This window comes from Miniopterus natalensis, chromosome 1 (assembly GCF_054644295.1).
Source record: "Miniopterus natalensis isolate mMinNat1 chromosome 1, mMinNat1.hap1, whole genome shotgun sequence".
Classification (NCBI taxonomy): Eukaryota; Metazoa; Chordata; class Mammalia; order Chiroptera; family Miniopteridae; genus Miniopterus; species Miniopterus natalensis.
In genome coordinates, this window is record NC_142081.1 from 75,154,152 (window position 1) to 75,172,936 (window position 18,785).

The 18,785-nt window shown below is 36.2% G+C and overlaps 1 protein-coding gene across 5 annotated transcripts in view; it reads right to left on the bottom strand.

Annotated features, from left to right (window-relative positions):
* Positions 1–18,785, bottom strand: part of HEATR5A (HEAT repeat containing 5A) — a 98,972-nt gene that overhangs the window by 59,336 nt on the left and 20,851 nt on the right. For 3 of the 5 annotated variants that reach the window (XM_087823342.1, XM_087823329.1, XM_087823321.1), the window contains exons 7-13: positions 13,032–13,192; positions 11,552–11,807; positions 10,582–10,737; positions 8,971–9,221; positions 6,266–6,377; positions 1,510–1,662; positions 417–516 (exon numbers count right to left, since the gene is read on the bottom strand). In XM_087823342.1, the coding sequence (XP_087679468.1) occupies positions 417–516; positions 1,510–1,662; positions 6,266–6,377; positions 8,971–9,221; positions 10,582–10,737; positions 11,552–11,807; positions 13,032–13,192 (1,189 nt within the window). The remainder of the gene's footprint in view (positions 1–416; positions 517–1,509; positions 1,663–6,265; positions 6,378–8,970; positions 9,222–10,581; positions 10,738–11,551; positions 11,808–13,031; positions 13,193–18,785) is intronic. The other 2 variants (XM_087823334.1, XM_087823349.1) reach the window with 2 other exon arrangements.

Genomic DNA, 18,785 nt, shown 5'->3' on the forward strand with positions numbered 1-18,785 from the left:
CTAAACTATACATTTTATTAATCTGGAAATCACAAATGCTTGTGACACATATTAGATTTTCACTGTTTTCTTATATGCATAAGTCAGACATGAAAAATATAAACAAAAAACTGCAAATGTTAACAAACATCTGGTTAATAGGCTTCATATTTAATTTTTTGGTTAAATCTGACTGTATAGAAGATACATTACCCACCACGTAATTTTCCTTCCCTTTGAATATATATTTTTCTTTCAAGACCCTAGCCTGATAAGAGAAAATCACATAACTAAATCTTTGCCTTTCTCTTCAAAAGGAAAATCATTTGCCATAGAGACTAGCCTTATTATTGTACTTAAAAAAGATATTACATAATCAGAGGGTAACTGACTGCGATTAAAAATCTTTAAATCAAATCTAAATAGCAGATCCTTACTGAGTTAGCAAATCCACAGCACAAGGAAGTGGTGGAAGAAGACGCTGAATCACTTCCTGAGTAAGGAGATCACTGCAGTGGGAAACGAAGCTCTTCATAGCTGAAAAACAGAAGAGACTTTTACTTGGCAGAGTGTAATAAACTATGAAAAAAACATTCAACTATGCTACAACATTTGCATTTTTATTAGAGGAATAAATGAATGTGTTAAAAACAAAAAAATTCTTGAACCTCTAGTATAAGAAGGAAGCTAGTGTCTTTTATTTCTAATCAAACGGGGGAAAAAGCTTCCTCAAATTACTTTTAATAGTTTGAGGCCTCCAACCAAATGAAAAAAATGTTTCTTTCCTGGGTTTTACTCAGCTCTAGAGCTCAGAAGTAGAAGAATAAATCAGCTTAGATCCTAAAGTTTTCCAGTTCTACACTAGTTTTGCAGAACCATGCTACTTTTGAGTCAGCATGTTAGGTTTCTGTAGATGTTACCTGAAACACATGTTTTTATAAGGAGTTAATTTCATATATAGAATAAAACAAATATTTTAAAGTTAGGCTTTGAAGTTTCAAGATTAATTTCAAAATTGTTTTCTATTCTTAAGAGTACAAAAAATACCATAAATAAACAAACAAAACCAACATCAATGCTCTCATGTCTTTTCAGGGATCCCACCCTTCCTTAGTTCAAGTTTTCACAGTGGATACGAATTGTAAAGGGTACAATTTTCATATATAAAAAAACTAAATGGAAACACACTTAATCAATGCTAATTAAATCTAAGCCTAGTATTTCTGAAAAGAGGAATGAATGCCTACTTAAGGAAAAGCAATCTTGGCATTTCTCAACTGGAGTGCATCTAATAAAACATGTGTTATCCTAAGGATCAGAACTCTTAAGTTTGGTTTATTACATACACTTCTGTTATAATCACCAACTGAATATAATCAATTATATTATTCAATTACACCCTCCTCCAAAAAAAAAATCACCAGAACAATATATTTCCCTCTTAAATTAAATAAAACATACAAGTATGTGTGAAGTTCAAGAATGGGAAAAGCAAAAGGAAAGGGAGCAAAAAGACTAAACTCAACCTACCACAGAGTGCACCAGCTCGTCCTTCTAAGGTTACCTGCCATGTAAATGAATCTCCTCGGCTCTTTTCTGTTTCGAGATCTTTAGGAGACACTGGAAAGACACACTTCCACAACAGCAGGACTCGAGCAAGGTGATGACTGACAACTGCAGGACCTGTAATTTATTCAACATAGCACTTACAAAAGAAACCAAAGTGGTTGCTCTTTAAAAATCTATTAATAAACATATTGTAACACCCTACTGCAATACTCTGTCCCTTTTCTTACATTCTGGTTTCAATATATGTACCACTGAATGAATTATACGAAGGCACTGGAGTAGAGAGAAAAAAAACAAGGAACTAACCGGTAAGCCTGGGCTCTAGTGGCAGCTCCTTTACTACTGCTATGACCTCTGAGACTCAGTTTTTTTATCTACAAAATGAAGCCAGCACCACTTGCACTGTTTGTTTGCAAGGGTTTGACTGATACAAATGATAGTGCCCCTTAAAGTAGTCTGAAAAACTGTAATGTACCAAGTAAATGCAAGATACTACTGTTTTGGTAAGAAACAACATTGTATCCTGAGAGTAATGCTAACTTGATAGCAACTTGTTTCAGGCCAAAATTCAGATGTGACACATCTAAATGGAATTTTTAAAAAAAGATTTCAGAGTGGCACCCTTTATGAACTAAGGAATCATGAATACACAAAGCCAGTAATGAAAGGCAATGTACAATAACAGTATTTTATTTGCCAGCATTATCAGTTAAGAAAAAAAATAAAAAAGAAAGTATAAAAACCAAAACCTACAGCTTTTCTCTCCAAGTAATTTTCTTTAAAAATCTGAGGTTATCTCGAAATTCTCCTATAAGCACTCGTTATTTCTTATTCCTGTGTTCTGCTGACTGTTTTTCTTTTGCAGTGCAGCAGCATAGCAAAGAACTGCACCGAGCTCTGGAATGAGAACACTTAGGTTAACATCCTGGCTCCATCCACTTGCTGTGTAAACTTGGTTAAGTTAGTCAACCATTTTCTGACTCAATTTCTTCATCTATAAATGGAAATCAAAATAGTATTTACCTCATTGGACAATTTCTGAGACTTACATGAGTTTATATAGAACAGTGTCTGACTCACAATAAGCATTTACATAATGGTTGACATTATGCAATTATCATTCAAAAATTGCCTCATCTGCATATGAAGAAGTGAGCCTAATGGTAAAATGATCGGGTATTTGCAAACCAATCTTTTTTTAATGCATGAAATTTACTATATTAAAATAGAATTAATTTCTCCATTTTTTTCTTCTGATTTGCTTTTTAGGAAGACGCCACTGCTAATCCCTCCAGCAAAACAAGACGAATTCAACACTCTGCTCACTACTTTCTTTTATGAAATAGTACTAAAAAAACTCCCAAAACCTAGAATTGGAATAAAAAAAGGAAATCAGAGTAAGGCAATTAAAAATAAGTGACTGTAGGAGGTTTGTGTGCATGAGTGCATGTGTGCACATTGGCCCACTCATATACCATGGGCTATGGAGATAGAGAAAATTCTGAAAACACAATTTAGTCAGATACAAAAAAAGCGTGGAGTCACCAGAAATAGCCAGAGCTGACAAAAGTTTCATAAATATTTGCCATGATATCAAAATATCTCATTAACTCGATAGTGAATGATGTAGCATCTCTTTCCAAGAGAGTTATCAAGATTTTTTTTCGGAGACATACTTGAACTAAGCTGATAAAAATGAGTTTATGATAATTAGAAAGTTAAAACGTAAACAAGAGTAAGTCTTTTCACATCAAGAATATTATATCTAGCCCTGCCGGGAGTGGCTCAGCGGTTGAGCGTCGACCTAGGATCCAGGCGATCGGGGTTCGATTCCCGGTCAGGGCACGTGCTCGGGTTGCAGGCTCCATCCCCAGTCGGGGGCGTGCAGGAGAAAGCCGATCAATGACTCTCTCATTATTGATGTTTCTATCTCTCTCTCTCCCTCTCCTTTTCCTCTCTCTGAAATCAATAAAGATATATTTAAAAAAAAAAATTATATCTAGCAAAAAACACCCATACTTTAAGAGCCACCCACAAATCTGTAAGGCATGTAGGTATCTGAAGGTTAATGAAAGTTGTTTTATATGACATCAGATAAACTAGTAAGTGTAGCAAAAAAGGTTAAAAATGTTGCAGTTCACATTTGAAGAATGGACTTGAATGTGGTCTATTTAAGTTAACATTTGTTCGGAATAGTGAATATCTTAAAAATGAAATTTTAATGGTGAAGGAATTGCTGAAAATGCAAAAGAGGCGTTAAAACTTCAAAGCAAAATTAATAAAGCACACAGGCCATCATTTAATACCATTTCCTACAAAAAGAACCAGGGCCCCTGGAGAAAGGAGCCTGGTTGCAAGCCTGGGGCAGGAAAGGTACAATGTAAAAGCTGGAACATCTTGCTATGTCAAAAATAAACCCGTTATCAAAGAATACTAGCTTCATCTGAAAAGGACACATAAACCAACTTGAACGGGCTCCCACTGACTAAAAGTGAGACAATTTGAGGATCAAAAGGAATAATGACGCCTGGCCCGTGTGGCCCACTGGGTTGAGCATTGTCCCATGCAACAAGAGGTCGCCAGTTCGATTCCCAGTCTGGGAATATGCCCAGGTTGTGGGCTTGATCCCTAGGTAGGGGGTGTGCAGGAGGCAACCAATCTATGTTTCTCTCTCTCTACCTCTCCCTTCCTCTCTCTCTAAAATCAATAACAACATTTTTTTTTAAAAAAGGGATAATGATTGCAATGGACTGAAACACATAAATATATAAAAATCTGTGAGTTCATAATGGTACTTAATAGCAAAAACCTCACTGATCTCCTCTGAAAGTAGCTAGGATACTAGCAACACATTCTAAAAATTACAATAAAGGGAAATAATAATGCATAAGAAAATAGAATAAAGCCCAAGAAAACACAGTAATTAAATAAAACATTAATTTTAATCCTTTTTTGTATGGTGATTATGAATATGCAATAAAATATGTACTACTCTTTTAAAAAGTAATCTCTTATAGTCTTCTTCCAATGGAATTACCTTATTTTAAAAAGTTTTGTTCATTGAAATATTGCATTTATTAAGTAGTTTATTTTCTTCTTTAACTAAGAATAGCAATATGGCAGGCATGAAACATCCAGCCAAAAGCAAATAAAAACCTGACCACATTATACCCACCACATTGGGAAATGACGATTTATGCCAGGGGTCAACAAACATTTTCTGTAAAGGGCCAGACAGTAAACGTTTTTGGCTTTTAAAGCCACATAGTCTCTGTTGCAATTAGTCAATTCTGCTACTGTAGTGTCTAAATGACAGATAATATTTAACAAATGATTGTGGTTGTGCTCTACACTAAAACTTTATTTACAAACACTGAAAACTGATTTTCATAGAATTCTCATGTCACAAAATAGCATTTTTAAAAAAACCATTAAAAATGTAAAAACCATTCTTAGCTTGCACCCTGTATAAAATAGGCAGCAAGTCAAATCTGGGCTAAAGGCTGAATCCTGATCTAGTCCAATAAATCTCTCTAATCATCTCAAGAACATTATTTAAAATGGCTCTTCATTTATGATTGCTTATTTTAAGCTCCTTTTAGATCAAATATTACTTCAGAGATGTCAAAAAGATTTATTGGTGAAATCCAGTCACTTTTATATTCTAGCAATAAATCACATGACTATAAAGTGGAGACTTAAAACAAAATATAGCTTTAGCCTGGCCAGTGTGGGTGTGGTTGAGTGTTGACCCATGAACAATTTGATTCCAGGTCAGGGCACTTGCCCACGTTGGGGGCTCGATCCCCGGTAGGGAAGTGCAGGAAGCAGCTGATCGATGTTTCTCTCTCATCCATGTCTCTATCTCTCTCCCTCTCCCTTCCTCTTTATCTAAAAATCAATAGAAACATATTAAAAATATATAGCTTTAATTAAGTAATAAAACTGAGTTTCAAAGTTATAAGATATAACTGTATAATAGTCATGATCATGAAATACATACTGATTTTCTTTTTTAATCCTCACAGGAGATTTTTTTCAGAGAGAATGGGGGGGTGGTGCGGGGAGAGAGAGAAACATTGATGTGAGAGAGACACATTGATTGGCTACCTCCCACACTTGCCCCACCTGGGGCCAGGGATGGAGCCTTCAACTGAGGTATATGCCCTTGACTGAAATTGAATCTGGGACCCTTCAGTCCAGGCCAATGCTTTAACCACTGAGCCAAACTGGCCAGGGCCATACTGATGTTTTAAAAAATAAAATTTAAATGAGCACTATCCTCCCTTGAATGTAACTACCTTTTTGGTGTTACCAATTCCCACAACAACTACAGAAATGGATTCATAAGCTATGGTATGCGCTCTTGCCTACCTTATGTTTTGGAAAATGTTTTTTTCTGAAGATGGATATGAATGATTTTTTGAAAAGCCAGAGTCATTCAAAATTAAGCCTGAAAGATGGTCAGATTGGCTTATCCTATTTAAGGCTCATAAACTGATCTTGAAGAGAATTTCAAATGAAGAGATCTAAAAACATTTTGGGGAATGGAGTAAGTATATGGCTTCCTAAGGTGACTGGCTAGAAAACAAAAGTTTGTGTAGATATTTATATTCTGGTATATATTAAAAGTTAGTCTGGTCAAATCATCTATTACAATATTTTATATTCAGAAAACACAAAGTTCATAGTTATGTAAACCTTCCAAGACTGTTACCTAATGTCATCAGAGCAGCAATCAACAACCATCCAGCCTGTGTGCGCTGAGCTGAAAGGCGACTGTTTTGAGTAGCAGAACACAGCAAATCCTCTGCCAATGTCATAATCACCTATTCACATATAAAAGAACAAGGCGGAAAAAAACCCATATCAGTTTATAGGTTACTGGACAAATGACAGCAACTAATAATAATGTCTTGAAAAATTAACTCTCACATATAATAAATGTAAGTGATAAAGAACTATCATTCATGTAAACTATACCACAGGACAATGTCATATAGAAAACTATATAAAATAAGTAAATTTTCAAGGTTAAATATTGGCACACTAAGTATACCCAGAAACCATATAATTGTTTGTAGAGCATATGCTACATAGAATTTGAACTTATTTTTAGTTTTAAGCAACCACCTTAGTAACTACCAGAGAAAGCCTCATTATAGGAATTTCCCTTTTAAAAATTTTACATAGCACTTTGGTACCCAAGTGGCTGTATACTATAAAGGTTAAAAGTTTTCAAAATAATCTTATATTGAAGTAAGTTTCAAAGTACAGTGGGATTCACTAAAATGTTATATTTTTAAAGTCTATGAAATAGGCAGTGTTATAAACTGAGAGGAAAAACCAGCTGTTTCACATTTATGAAATAAAGCATGCTTGTATAGTACAAAGGCCAACAGGTATGTAATATGCCTGAGAAAACATCTGTTAGCAATCACTTATAGAAAAGCAGAAAGTTTTATGAGTTGGCACGTAAATTTTCTAAAGTCTCGCCTGGCCAGCATGGCTCAGTGGTTGAGCACCAACCTATGAACCAGGAAGTCACGGTTCAATTCCCAGGCAGGGCATGTGCCCAGGATGCGGGCTCGATCCCCAGTTGGGGGCGTGCAGGAGGCAGCCGATCAATGACTCTTCTCTCATCATTGATGTTTCTGTCTCTCTCTCCCTCTCCCTTCTTCTCTGAAATCAACAAAAACTTATTTTTTTAAAAAAACGGCATGTAAATTTTCTAAAGAGGAAGGCTAGTTGGATTTTAAAACAACCAAACAACTTACTGCTAACTTAGGACTACTTGCAGCAGATAGTCAATGGATAACACTCAGAGAGTAAGGACCAAGCAAACCAATGCTGTCTGCCTCAACTAATAGGATCTCAGGATATTAAATTTAGCTAAATAAATGCAATGGCAATTCTTTGCTTACCAAGATGTGATGTGTTAGTTTAGAATATAACTAAAATAATAAATTTAAATGAAGACATCACTTCCCAAAGTTGTCAACACCTTATTTCAAATGGTGTTGGCAATACTCAAAATAGTTTTAACATTTTTGAACTAATGGTGATGTTCTTTTGCAAAGTCTTAATTGTGGAAGACATACTAGAATACCCAATAATAAAGACATAGGTGTGACAACGAGAAAGAAATGAATAGTGGTAATTTACTTGAAAAGAAATACTTAGACGTGTGTGAGGCCCAGGTTATGAGGGCTTTCATTATGAAACAAGATTCTCTAACAAATTGCAATTCCCAGCTAGCTATTCAAAAAGAAACAAATATTTTGTGTTTTATATTTCATTAAAATATTTTCTTCAGTTCTCTTCAAGAGTCTTTGCACATTAAAACTGGGTTATTTATGCACTAGGTTCTATATCATTTATCTGTTTGAAAGCACTACCTTCAAAAGCACTAACTTACCCAGAAAACCATAGTTTTGGGCAGCAATGCAATTTTAGGGGAACTTTTTTTTTTTAGTATCATTATGAACTCATGAGGGCTTATATATTTTTGTGTGTTTCAATCCACATGAGCTATCATAATAATGATGCACACATTATCTCATATTTAGTCAGTGGGAGCCCCTTACGTTATCTCCTCCTGTATGCTTTTACAATGAACACACTGTATAAGTGATTACTTCCTTGCTTTCTGGCATGACCAGGTATTCCAGGCTTGTACTATGCATTTCTTGCCCCAGACCTGGAACCAGCTATTCCTCCACAAAGCTCTAATTCCTTTGTAAGAAATGGTATTTAGAACCATAATCTGGGCATTAGGGGTTGTTCCTGCTACTTGATTGTCATTGCTTTTAGGTCTTTTTACTGGGCAGAGGATATAAGTGTTTTTAAAAACAGGAAATTGTAAGATCATACTAATATTTTCAATTCAAATTTAACATATGGGCTTTTACTTAACTTTCTTGATTCTATAGCTGTAGTACTTTTTTTTGATATGGAAAATCTTGGTTCGTAAGAACATTAAGTATCTACTTTATATAACTATATTTAATTTCAAAATAATATAACCAACAATAACATTAATTATAAAATTATTAAATGAAGATTAAAATTTCTTTTGCAGCTCTATTTGTCTTTTACAATGCAATTTAAAATGTACTTCATGGCAGAGCTAAATATATATAGCAAAATAAAGCCTTCAGGAATAAGTTCCTCTATTAAATGGAGATATTTTTACCAAAAAGCACAGAAAACACTCCTGTTTAAGTGTGGATAAGACACTATTTAACCAACCCTTACATTTTCACAGTAATTATGTTGATACTATTTAACACTTAAGTGGTACAGCTGATTGCTCAGAAATTTGCCCTGCATGGCTGTGACTGGGTGATACACAAAGAGACCATGAGATTTTCTGGAAAAACTTAAAATGTCAGTATTGTGTGTGGATAACGAAGTCATTACCTTGCCCTTCCCATGAGGAATTCCTAAGGGACAATGTTTCACTGCTCCCAGCAAAGCTACCACAGCAAAACTAAAGCCAGTCACTGCTTCGGGTGAAGACTTAAGTACAGTAAGTCTTTCTAGGCAACGGTCCAAGAGTGGCGTTAGGTAAGAAGGTAATGCCACAGCAATGCAGCGCAGACACCAAGCTGCTGCTAGCCGAACAGAAATGCTGGGATGAAGAATAACCGAAATGACGCTGTCCAGAATGCCTGGAAGGACAAACAAACGATGCATTAGCTACACAGATAAAACTCACAGGAATAAGTAGTCACATGGATAAAGTATGTATTATCTTTATCAAAAGCTCTATCAGAATAAAAAAAGTGACACATAATTATAAATAATATTTGTATCCAAAAATTATTTCTTCTACTATATCTCATGGAAACTGGCTTTAATTAAGTCAGTATACAAAAGAAAAGTTGTATTTCCTAAATATGTCAATTTCTGCTTACTTTATCTTGAAGTCACTGTTAAAGGTACTAGCAATTAAAAATTATCAGTAAGTAACAGAAGTAGCTTGAGAAGAAATGTTACGCCATGCTCCATTCTCCTTTTTTAAAAAAAATCCCTCCGGCACATTTATATACGTCATTAGTGTATTTCCCATCTACCATATTGCTCTCATGAGAGAACAAAATGTTAAACTCAAGGATCTGCTGGGTCCTCACAGTACTACTAACCAACTAGGAAGACTGGTAGTACCACTACCAGTAAGAAAAAATGTCTACATTTGAGATGATTCGACTGCTACTTAAATAATATGTATCTTGGGGTAAATAGCTTACAAACAAAATATAATGTAAAGCTTCAGTCCACTGCAAATGTGTATAACAAAGGATAAAAGCCATTAAAAATGGTTTTTAAAAGTGATTAAATAAAAGAAGCCAGTCACAGTACACCACACACTGTATGATTCCATTATATGAAAAGACCAAATAAGCAAATCCAGAGACAGAAAGCAGATTAGTGGTTGTCAAGGGCTGGGGGAAAGGGAAACGGGGAGTGACTGTTAATGGGTGCAGGACTTTTCTGGGTGATGAAACATCCTGGAATTCAATAGTAGTGGTAGCTGTACAAGTCTGAACATATCAGAACCACTGAATTGTATACTTTAAAAGGGGGAACTTTGTATGATGTGAATTATCTCTCACAGTGATTAAATAATTTTCAAAAGGAGAAAGAAAACAGATTGCTTGCAAAAAAACTCTGAGGAAGTGAATTCTTTGTACCATATAGAAACTAATGTTTTCACTGCAGATGAGAGATATGAGTTCAGGGTTACTTCCCTATTTTTCCGTCACCTTAAATATCCCCAGAAAGGGGAGTAGGGTTGGGGTGGCGGGAGAGACGTAGAGAACAATCTTTAATAGCAAAAGCAAAAACCTCCTCAAATATATATATATTTTTAATAATCTTGATTATATATATTTCATAAAACATCTCTAATAAATCTATAGTGGGATCTATAAGGAATGAGCTATATGAGGGAGATTTTCTTCCTTGGAAAAAAGGTGCCTAGAGTAAAAGTCAAAACAAGGAATTCAGATGAGTCACAACAACAGATACCTGCACTTGAGTCCTGCAGCAAAGGCGCAGCTGTGGTGCCGAGACTGTGGATGAGATTGCCAAGTTCTTGTAAAGCACACACCAGCATATGCTGGCTAGCTGCTACATCTGTGGAGCCAAGCCGGGTTTCCAAATTACCGTCACTCATCGCAGCATCTGACAGAAGTATAAGAATTAACTATGCAACAATGCTTAGCTAAAATAGATTATAGTGGGTGAGAATTAAGAGCAGAAAAATATAAAAGCAAAAATTAATACCTCCACTTAATCTAAATACCTGAAATACTAAATAGGGGACTGGCATCAATAAAGAATTGAACTAATTTACCGAATCAACCTGACCACAGGTCGCTTATTACTTCTTCAGCAAGTGACACTGAAAGGGGGAACTAATGGAAAACTAAAAAATGTTCCAATTTTGATACACAAGATGAGCAGCAGTACAGGAACTGAGAGAAACTAAATGTTTTAAAAACAATGCACCAGCCCAGCCGGGAGTGGCTCAGCGGTTGAGCGTCAACCTAGGATCCAGGTGATCAGGGTTCGATTCCGGGTCAGGGCGCATGCCCAGGTTGCAGGCTCGATCCCCAGTCGGGGGCATGCAGGAGGCAGCCGGTCAATGACTCTCTCATCACTGATGTTTCTATCTCTCTCCCTCTCCTTTCCTCTCTCTGAAATCAATAAAGAAATATTTAAAAAACAAACAAAAAAACAATGCACCAACTTCTATAGGAAGATCATGAATTCTGATGAACTATTATCACCAGCCTTTAAGATTTGTACATATATGATAGTTATTACCAGGTTAGATAACTTATGTATCATCTGTATATTGACTACTTTACCCTGAAAAAGCTGATGTCTACTATTAGAAAGCTCTTTGTATTAATACAGTAATATACCAGTCTAGCTTTTCCTTAGGGACAATTCCTTAGCACTGTTAAAACAGGTTGTTTTAGTAGATTCATACCCACAACTTTCTTTAACTTCCAGATAGCCTGGCAAATATCCTTGGCAGCGGCAATCTGAGCCTTTTCTCCAAGAAGGCCTCCTATGGTAGCTCGAAGGATGAAGGAAACACAGCGGCGACCACAGACGGCATCGATCTGAGCTTGGGTGACTTTAGGGTGCGACTGTGACACAAGGCTTAGGATATGAGAAAGAAAGGCAGCAAAATTTTTCTCTAGCCATGCTCCTCCTAGTGTTGAAATAAATACCACATAAGCCTAAAAAAGAAAGGAGTTTTATCTTCAAAATGAAATCATTTCAATTCTATGTTAGTATCTCATCTTCCACAAAATATGCAGCATTTATTAATATTTCTTCTATCTTTCCTCATTTATAGCCACTTTAGCTATATGAATACAGTATTATTTTTCTGTTTACTAAGCCAGACTGAAGTCTGCAATCTTTCATTAACATGGCCTGTTTTAATTTGGTTGGACTGAAAGGTTTCAGAATAATCAGCATAGCAAGCTAATGTGTAAAATGTGTCTGTGGCTTCTCTGAACAAAGAATTCAAGCTCTTTCACATTCAGAACACGAAAATCCAATCAAACGTATGAACACATTGTAAGAATTAACTGTGCTCCCATATCATAACTCTAAGGGATTTTAGTTCTAGATACAGTAAGTTTATAGTGATGAGTCACTGCTCTTTTATTTTCAAGAAAGTTAATGGTTTATCTTACTCCAGAGATACAATAACGGTAGTTTTCTTATATAATTTGCTTTTTAAAAAACAAATAGTTTACAATTAATTATACTGGGATAGCTTACATTTCCATGAAGCCTAATGTCATACAGTATAAGACAATGAGGACATATGTGAATTAAAAAATACAGGTTTGTTTTAAACCATAACGACATTTAGAAAACAAGATAATTCAAGGAAAGAATGCAAAGACCTACATTTTGTTTTATTTGAAGGTACTTTTCCCAGAGTTTAGCTTTTTAAATTTTGTTTAGGACCAAGACTTTAAGCACTTAAGTAGGTAACATGCTACAAATGTTTACTTAGGAGTTGAAACCATATGAAATGGAAATACAATACTGCCCATGCTGAGTAATATGTACTTAATAGCTTAAACCTGAATTGCACATGCACACATAAACACAACGGAAAACATGTTAAATCACAGGATACATAAAAGCACAAGCCTAGAAACAAACAAAATACTCATGTTTCAAAGGACATAAACAAAAATATCCCATTAGGAACTGAAAACACTGTGTAACAGCCTATCTATCTAGTTGGCTTTGTTTATGGTAAATAAGGTTTTCCTGTAACCTAGTTTTTAAAAAGTGTTTGGCCTCATCATATCTACTTATAAATATAAGAGTGTAAGTGATGACCTTGCATCATTATCACTTCTGACTGGAGTCAGATCCTAAAACTTTCATTAAAGGGCTGTGAGGATTATATTTAGAAACTGATTTATGATCCTAACCTGAGTAACTCCAACGCGAACATCCCTACTGACTGAACTGGTTCCTTTCAGCATATCACCACTGGCTCGAAGAAATCCTGAACTCCCACGTAGAAACCCTGTTCCTAGTAACTCCAGAACTTCCTCCAGAGATGCTCTGCGAATGTTCTGACGCAAGGCTGCTATAACAAAGGACAAAACAAAACGTGATTTGTATTTTGCAGGCTACATTTCAATGCATGCTCTTGATCAGAATGCTAACTGAAACAAAAAAACTAAAAATTCAAACAAAATGCAAAAATTATAGGACATTATACACATTAACACACATAGTCATGTAAGAGTTCAGAGCTCACATCATAATGGACTCTGAAGTATCATGTCAGTGACATCTTACAGTCTACGTCACTTTGAGATTATGCTCTATTGCTCTCTTTTCTCATAGAAGTCAAAAGGTTACCAGTATTCTAAAACAAGGGAAAACATAAACTGCCTTAGTTCTCCATGAATGAAAATGCAATACAATGCTTTCAAATTCTTTTAAAATAATTAAAATGCCCAAATCATAATTTTATTTTTCCAAATGTTCTACAATTCTTAATGAAACTTACATAAAGTAGCCACGGTGTCCTACTTTTAAAAATTCTCAACTGCAGGTACAACTTTTGTTATATCCCTAGACTCTGAAGAAACCAAAGTCAAATATTACTAAAAGTTCTCAGTCAGCCCTTAGGCTACAATAATTAAGAGATTAGTCTGTCTTCAGTTTGACACAAATGAGTTTCTCCCTGTGAATATCTAAGGAATAGAGTTTCCTTAAAACAAACAAACAAAAAAACAACCCATTTTCTCCCTTTCATTTTTCTGAAAAATGATAGTCTTGAGCTCTGACCCTTGTTATTGATTCAAATCATACATAGTACAGAAATAAACTTTCACTAATCAAAAGTATGAACAAAAAAGTCTACTCCTTAGCCTCAAGAGGAGATGGCCAGTGGAAACAAGGGAAAATTTATGTTGGCCTTTGGGAGAGAAACATTAGCGAATCGTACAAAATCCATGCCCTCGTGGAGCATAAATTCTAAGGAGAGACAACAACATAATATGTGACTAGGCATAGAGTATGTTAGACAGTGATTGAAAGCTATGCAAAAAATAGAAGTCAGGAATAGAGGCGAAGGGGAAGTGTTGTTGAGTTTTTAAACAAGGTAGTCAGGGTAGTGTTCACTGGAAGGGTGACGTCTGCACATAATCCCGTTAGTGAGGGAATCAGGCATACAGGTGTCTGGAGAAAAGGTGTTCTAGGCAGAGAAAATAGCTCAGGCAAAAAAGCCTTGAGGAGGGATATGATGCCTAGTGAGTCCAAGCAGAGATACGTGGACAGTGCAGTGGAGAGGTCTAGCAGGAGGAAGGCCAGGGTGTGAAGATGGGGAAAGAGTAGAAGACAAAGGATGTAAGGTCCTTATAAGGATGTAAGTGAAGTGAGGTGCCCGTGGAGGACCTTGAGCAGAGGAGGGATATAATCTGTCACTTGGCTTCTGTGCTAAGAGAAGGCTGTAGAGGGGGCAAAGGTAGAAATAGGAAAACTCACTAGGAGTCATTTAGTAATTCAAGCAAGAGGTGACGGTGGCTTAGATCAAGGTGGATGCAGCAGAGTGGAGTCTAAATATACACGCATACATATTTTTAAGTTTTTTATTAGGAAAAATTTCAAAATTACAAAAAAGCTGCAAGGATAGTAAAATAAAATGCCCATATACCCTCCACCTAGACTCATAATATTTTCCTTATTACTTTCTCATTTTTGCAGAATATACATATGACTAGTTTTACAGAAGAACCCTCAATTTGAGTTTGTCTAGTACTTCCTCAGAATTTCTGGCAAGAGAACTACATAAGTAATGCTGTAAGCCTTCTCAATGCATAACATCAAGAGCCACTGCAAGCTTGTTGTCAGTCTGCCCCTACACTGGTGATATCATCTTTGAACACCTGAATAAGCTGTCTGTCAGGTTTGTCCACTGTAAAATATCATTTTCCCCTTTGTAACTACTATGCAACCTATGTGGTGATACTTTAAGATGGCATAAATATCCTATAACCCATCAAACTTTCATCCAAGAATGCACTGAGGATTCCTACCTGCAAAAATTATTACTATAATAATTCCAAAAATGTCATTACCTAAAAACTATTTTCTATATTTATTAGCTGAGAGCTCTCCTGCCCTGGCCAGTGTGGCTCAGTGGTTAGAGTGCTGGCCCACAGACCAAAGGGTCTTGGGTTTGACTCCCGGTCAAGGGCACTTACCTAGGTTGCAGGTTCGATCCCTTGCCCTGGTCAGGGTGTGTGTGGGAGGCAACCAATCGATGTGTCTCTTTCACATTGATGTTTTTTTCTCTCTTTCTCCCCTCTCTCTCTAAAAATCAATGAAAAAATATCCTTGGGTGAAGTTTAACAACAACAACAACAAAAGGAGCTTTCGATTCAGTAATCTATGAAAATAAGATTCCTTTTTATTTAGTAGGTTATCCATTTTCAATACTAATTTTGCCTCTAATACTGTCTTGGTTTTGACCAGTGGAAGAGTCTTTAGAAAGCTGGCCAGTGGAAGCGTCTTAGTTTTTGGCATAAGATGTTCTAGGCTCACTTTCAGACTTTCCCTGCTCCAATCCCATAATAAGCCACTTCCCCAAGGAATGTTATGTTCCAAGATTGTCAATCAAAATAGCAACTGAGTGTGAGAGAGAAAAGTAAAGGATGACTTTACGAATTTTGTTTGAAGGATAGAGTTATCACCAACTTAGATTAGCAAGTAAAGCAGGCGTGAGTATGTGTGGCGGAGGGAAAGTCAAGCATTCACTTCAGGACAAGTTAATCTGAAACATCAAATAGGCATCCAAACAGAGATGTCAAATGGGCAGCTGGACATGAGAGTCTGGCGTCCAGGAGAGAAGACTGGGCTAAAGATATAAGTCCAGGAATTCCTGATGCAGATGATATTTAGATGGCATTCAAGCCACGAGGTTGGATAAGAGCACCAAGGGAGTGAGTATACGTGAAGAGCCGGAGACCAAGTATTAGGAAACGGGCTTCTTCTGAGCACACAAGGAATCATCAAAGACTGAACAGGAATTTCTAGTGAGGAGGAAGGAAAACCACAGGATTTTTAAGGACCGTGAGGTCCTAAAAGGAAAGTGAGACAAGAGTAAGGAGGATCACCCAGAGCTGAATGTCGCTGAAAGGTCAAGTAAGACAACTAAGAGCTGTCCACAGGCCTTAGCGTGGCTAAACACTGGGACATAAGCTCTAAGACCGCAGGGCTCTTACCCGCTTTGTTCAATAACATCCCACATGCTCAGAGCAGATCCGGCCCAGCATAAGCACGCAAAAGTTATACACAGAGCCAATCAATGAACGCGGAAGCTGTTGGTGACCTTAAGACAAATAATTTCGGTGGAGTGTGATTGGGGAAAAATCCTAATTTAAGTGGGTTTGAAAAATATGGCAGGAGAGGAACAAAAGACAGGAAGAGCCAACTCTTCTGAGGGAACATGGTCAACAGTGTCGCAATAACCACGTATGGCGCCAGGTGGGTGCGTGAAATACTGGGGGGGGGGGCACTCTGTGAAGTAGATGATTGTCTGACCACTTTGCTGTGCATCTGAAACTGATACAGTTTAGTATTGAATGTAAACTGTAACTGAAGAATAAAATAAATAAAATGACACAAATAATCCAGAAAAACAACAACTCTTCTGAGGAACTTTGCTGCAAAAGAAGAGAAATGGGGTTCTAGTTGACTGACGTATAAAATTTTCTTTTTTGAATGGGGGGGAGGGGGAAAGCATGTTTTGTAGGGAATAATCTTATAGAGAGGGAAAAGTCGAAGTAGGAAGGGGAGACTTCCTAGAACAATGTCCTTGAGCAGGTGAGAGGATGAGCTCTAATATATATTCCAAGTGTGGCTTTAACAGAAGACTGGATAATTCATCTTCAGTAACTGGGAAAGTCAGAGTCTATCTGTATAAATGCTACAAGGTGTGTAAATTTGATAGGAGAGCCTATGGAAGATAGGCTATCAAATGAAAATAAAATGGGGGAAGAAGAAGGAATAAAATACAAAGTGAGAGAGTGAATGGACTAGAGGAAATATTATGTCTGCCAACCACCCTTAAGGACCTTCTTGAGGTTCATGGTCAAGAAGTAATTAAGATTACATAAATTCCTGGCTACTTATCCCAATGCTAGGAGAATGTCATACTCAATCCCTGCTACGCTGGTATAATATACCACCTATTTGAAGCTTGTTAGTTTTACTAAGAAAATCATTTCAGTTCTGTACCTCATAATCTGCATATTATGACTGAATGTACCAACCTCCCACTCCATTTGTTTTCCAAATTCTTAAGCATTATATTGCTATTAGTCCCCTACTTAAAAAAAAAAAAAAATCTATCATGACATCTAGATCACTTTTTAGTTATACGAAAATAACTCAACAATAACGCAAGCTAGAACTTACAGATGAGAGAATTTCTGAAAGATTAGGCTAACCTTTTTCAGTGTGGGTGAAGCTGGGTTCTTCACTTTGTTTATTCTGACTGCAAAATTACTGGTATTAGTTTAGTGTACTATAGGACGATATACATTTAAATATTATTCACATTTGTTATGCAATTCTATACTTTGCTTGTTTTTATTGCAAATACATGCTAGTGCTAATGACACACTGATGTGCAATTCACCTTTTCAAGAGGACTTGACTAAACATGTCTTCTAGTTTCAAATTCTTAGGTGGATCAAGATTTAACCTCTTAAATGCCCTGAACAACTTTTATTTTCTGGGGGTTTTTTTGGCTTCTTCTGCTTCCCATCCACCCTTCCACCTTATCTCCCACTCCCACCATACATGAGAAAGTCCTGAATTACAAGATTAGAACCACCACAGTAAAAATAAAAATTTCTTACTATAAATTTTAAACTTGTGGGTCTCAATTAGAGAATGAGAGGACTGTATAGAGTGTTAAGTGTTCTCAGGTAATTCTGATATGCTAAATACTCCCTGTCCTCTCTCATCTCTAAGAAACACCAGGATTAGAAAAAACCAGAATCCTCCTTTTCATAACAATAAACAATTTCTAGAGCAATGGTTCTCAAACTTTATTGTGCATATAAATTATCTGAGGCCCTTGTTAAAATGAGAACTGTGATTTATTAAGTTGAGCTGGGCCTGGGTTTCTGCATTTCTTAGAAGCTCCGAGGTGATGACAGTATTCCTAGTCTGCAGATGTTTGAGACAAGGTTGTACAAAACAATCACATTTTCATTTGTGTAAGTTTTCAATTATTCGTCATTATTTTATATACACTGTAGAGTAAACCCAGGCAAACTCTCGTTTTCAAAAATACCCTGTCCTTTGATTACTGACTGCCTGGAAGTGTATAAATAGAGAACAAAAACTAACACAAAGCAAAATTATCTGTTATTTAGAATTATTTACATAATCGTTGTTTAATGTAAAAGAAGACAGTGACTGAATAAAGCACATTTCTTCTAAAGCAAAGAAATAAAAGTATTTTTTTCTTCAAACTTTTACTGAATTGTTTGAAAATGAATCTTAGGACCCAGAGCAAAGCTACTAACGAAAACTGATTTGTAAGATAGTTTGCCTTTTTAAAAAGTAATTAAATGGGTAGCAGTAATGCTACATGTGTTTGTTTAAATCAACTGGGAAGAAAATTACAGAAGACATTCTGAAAATAATTAAATGAA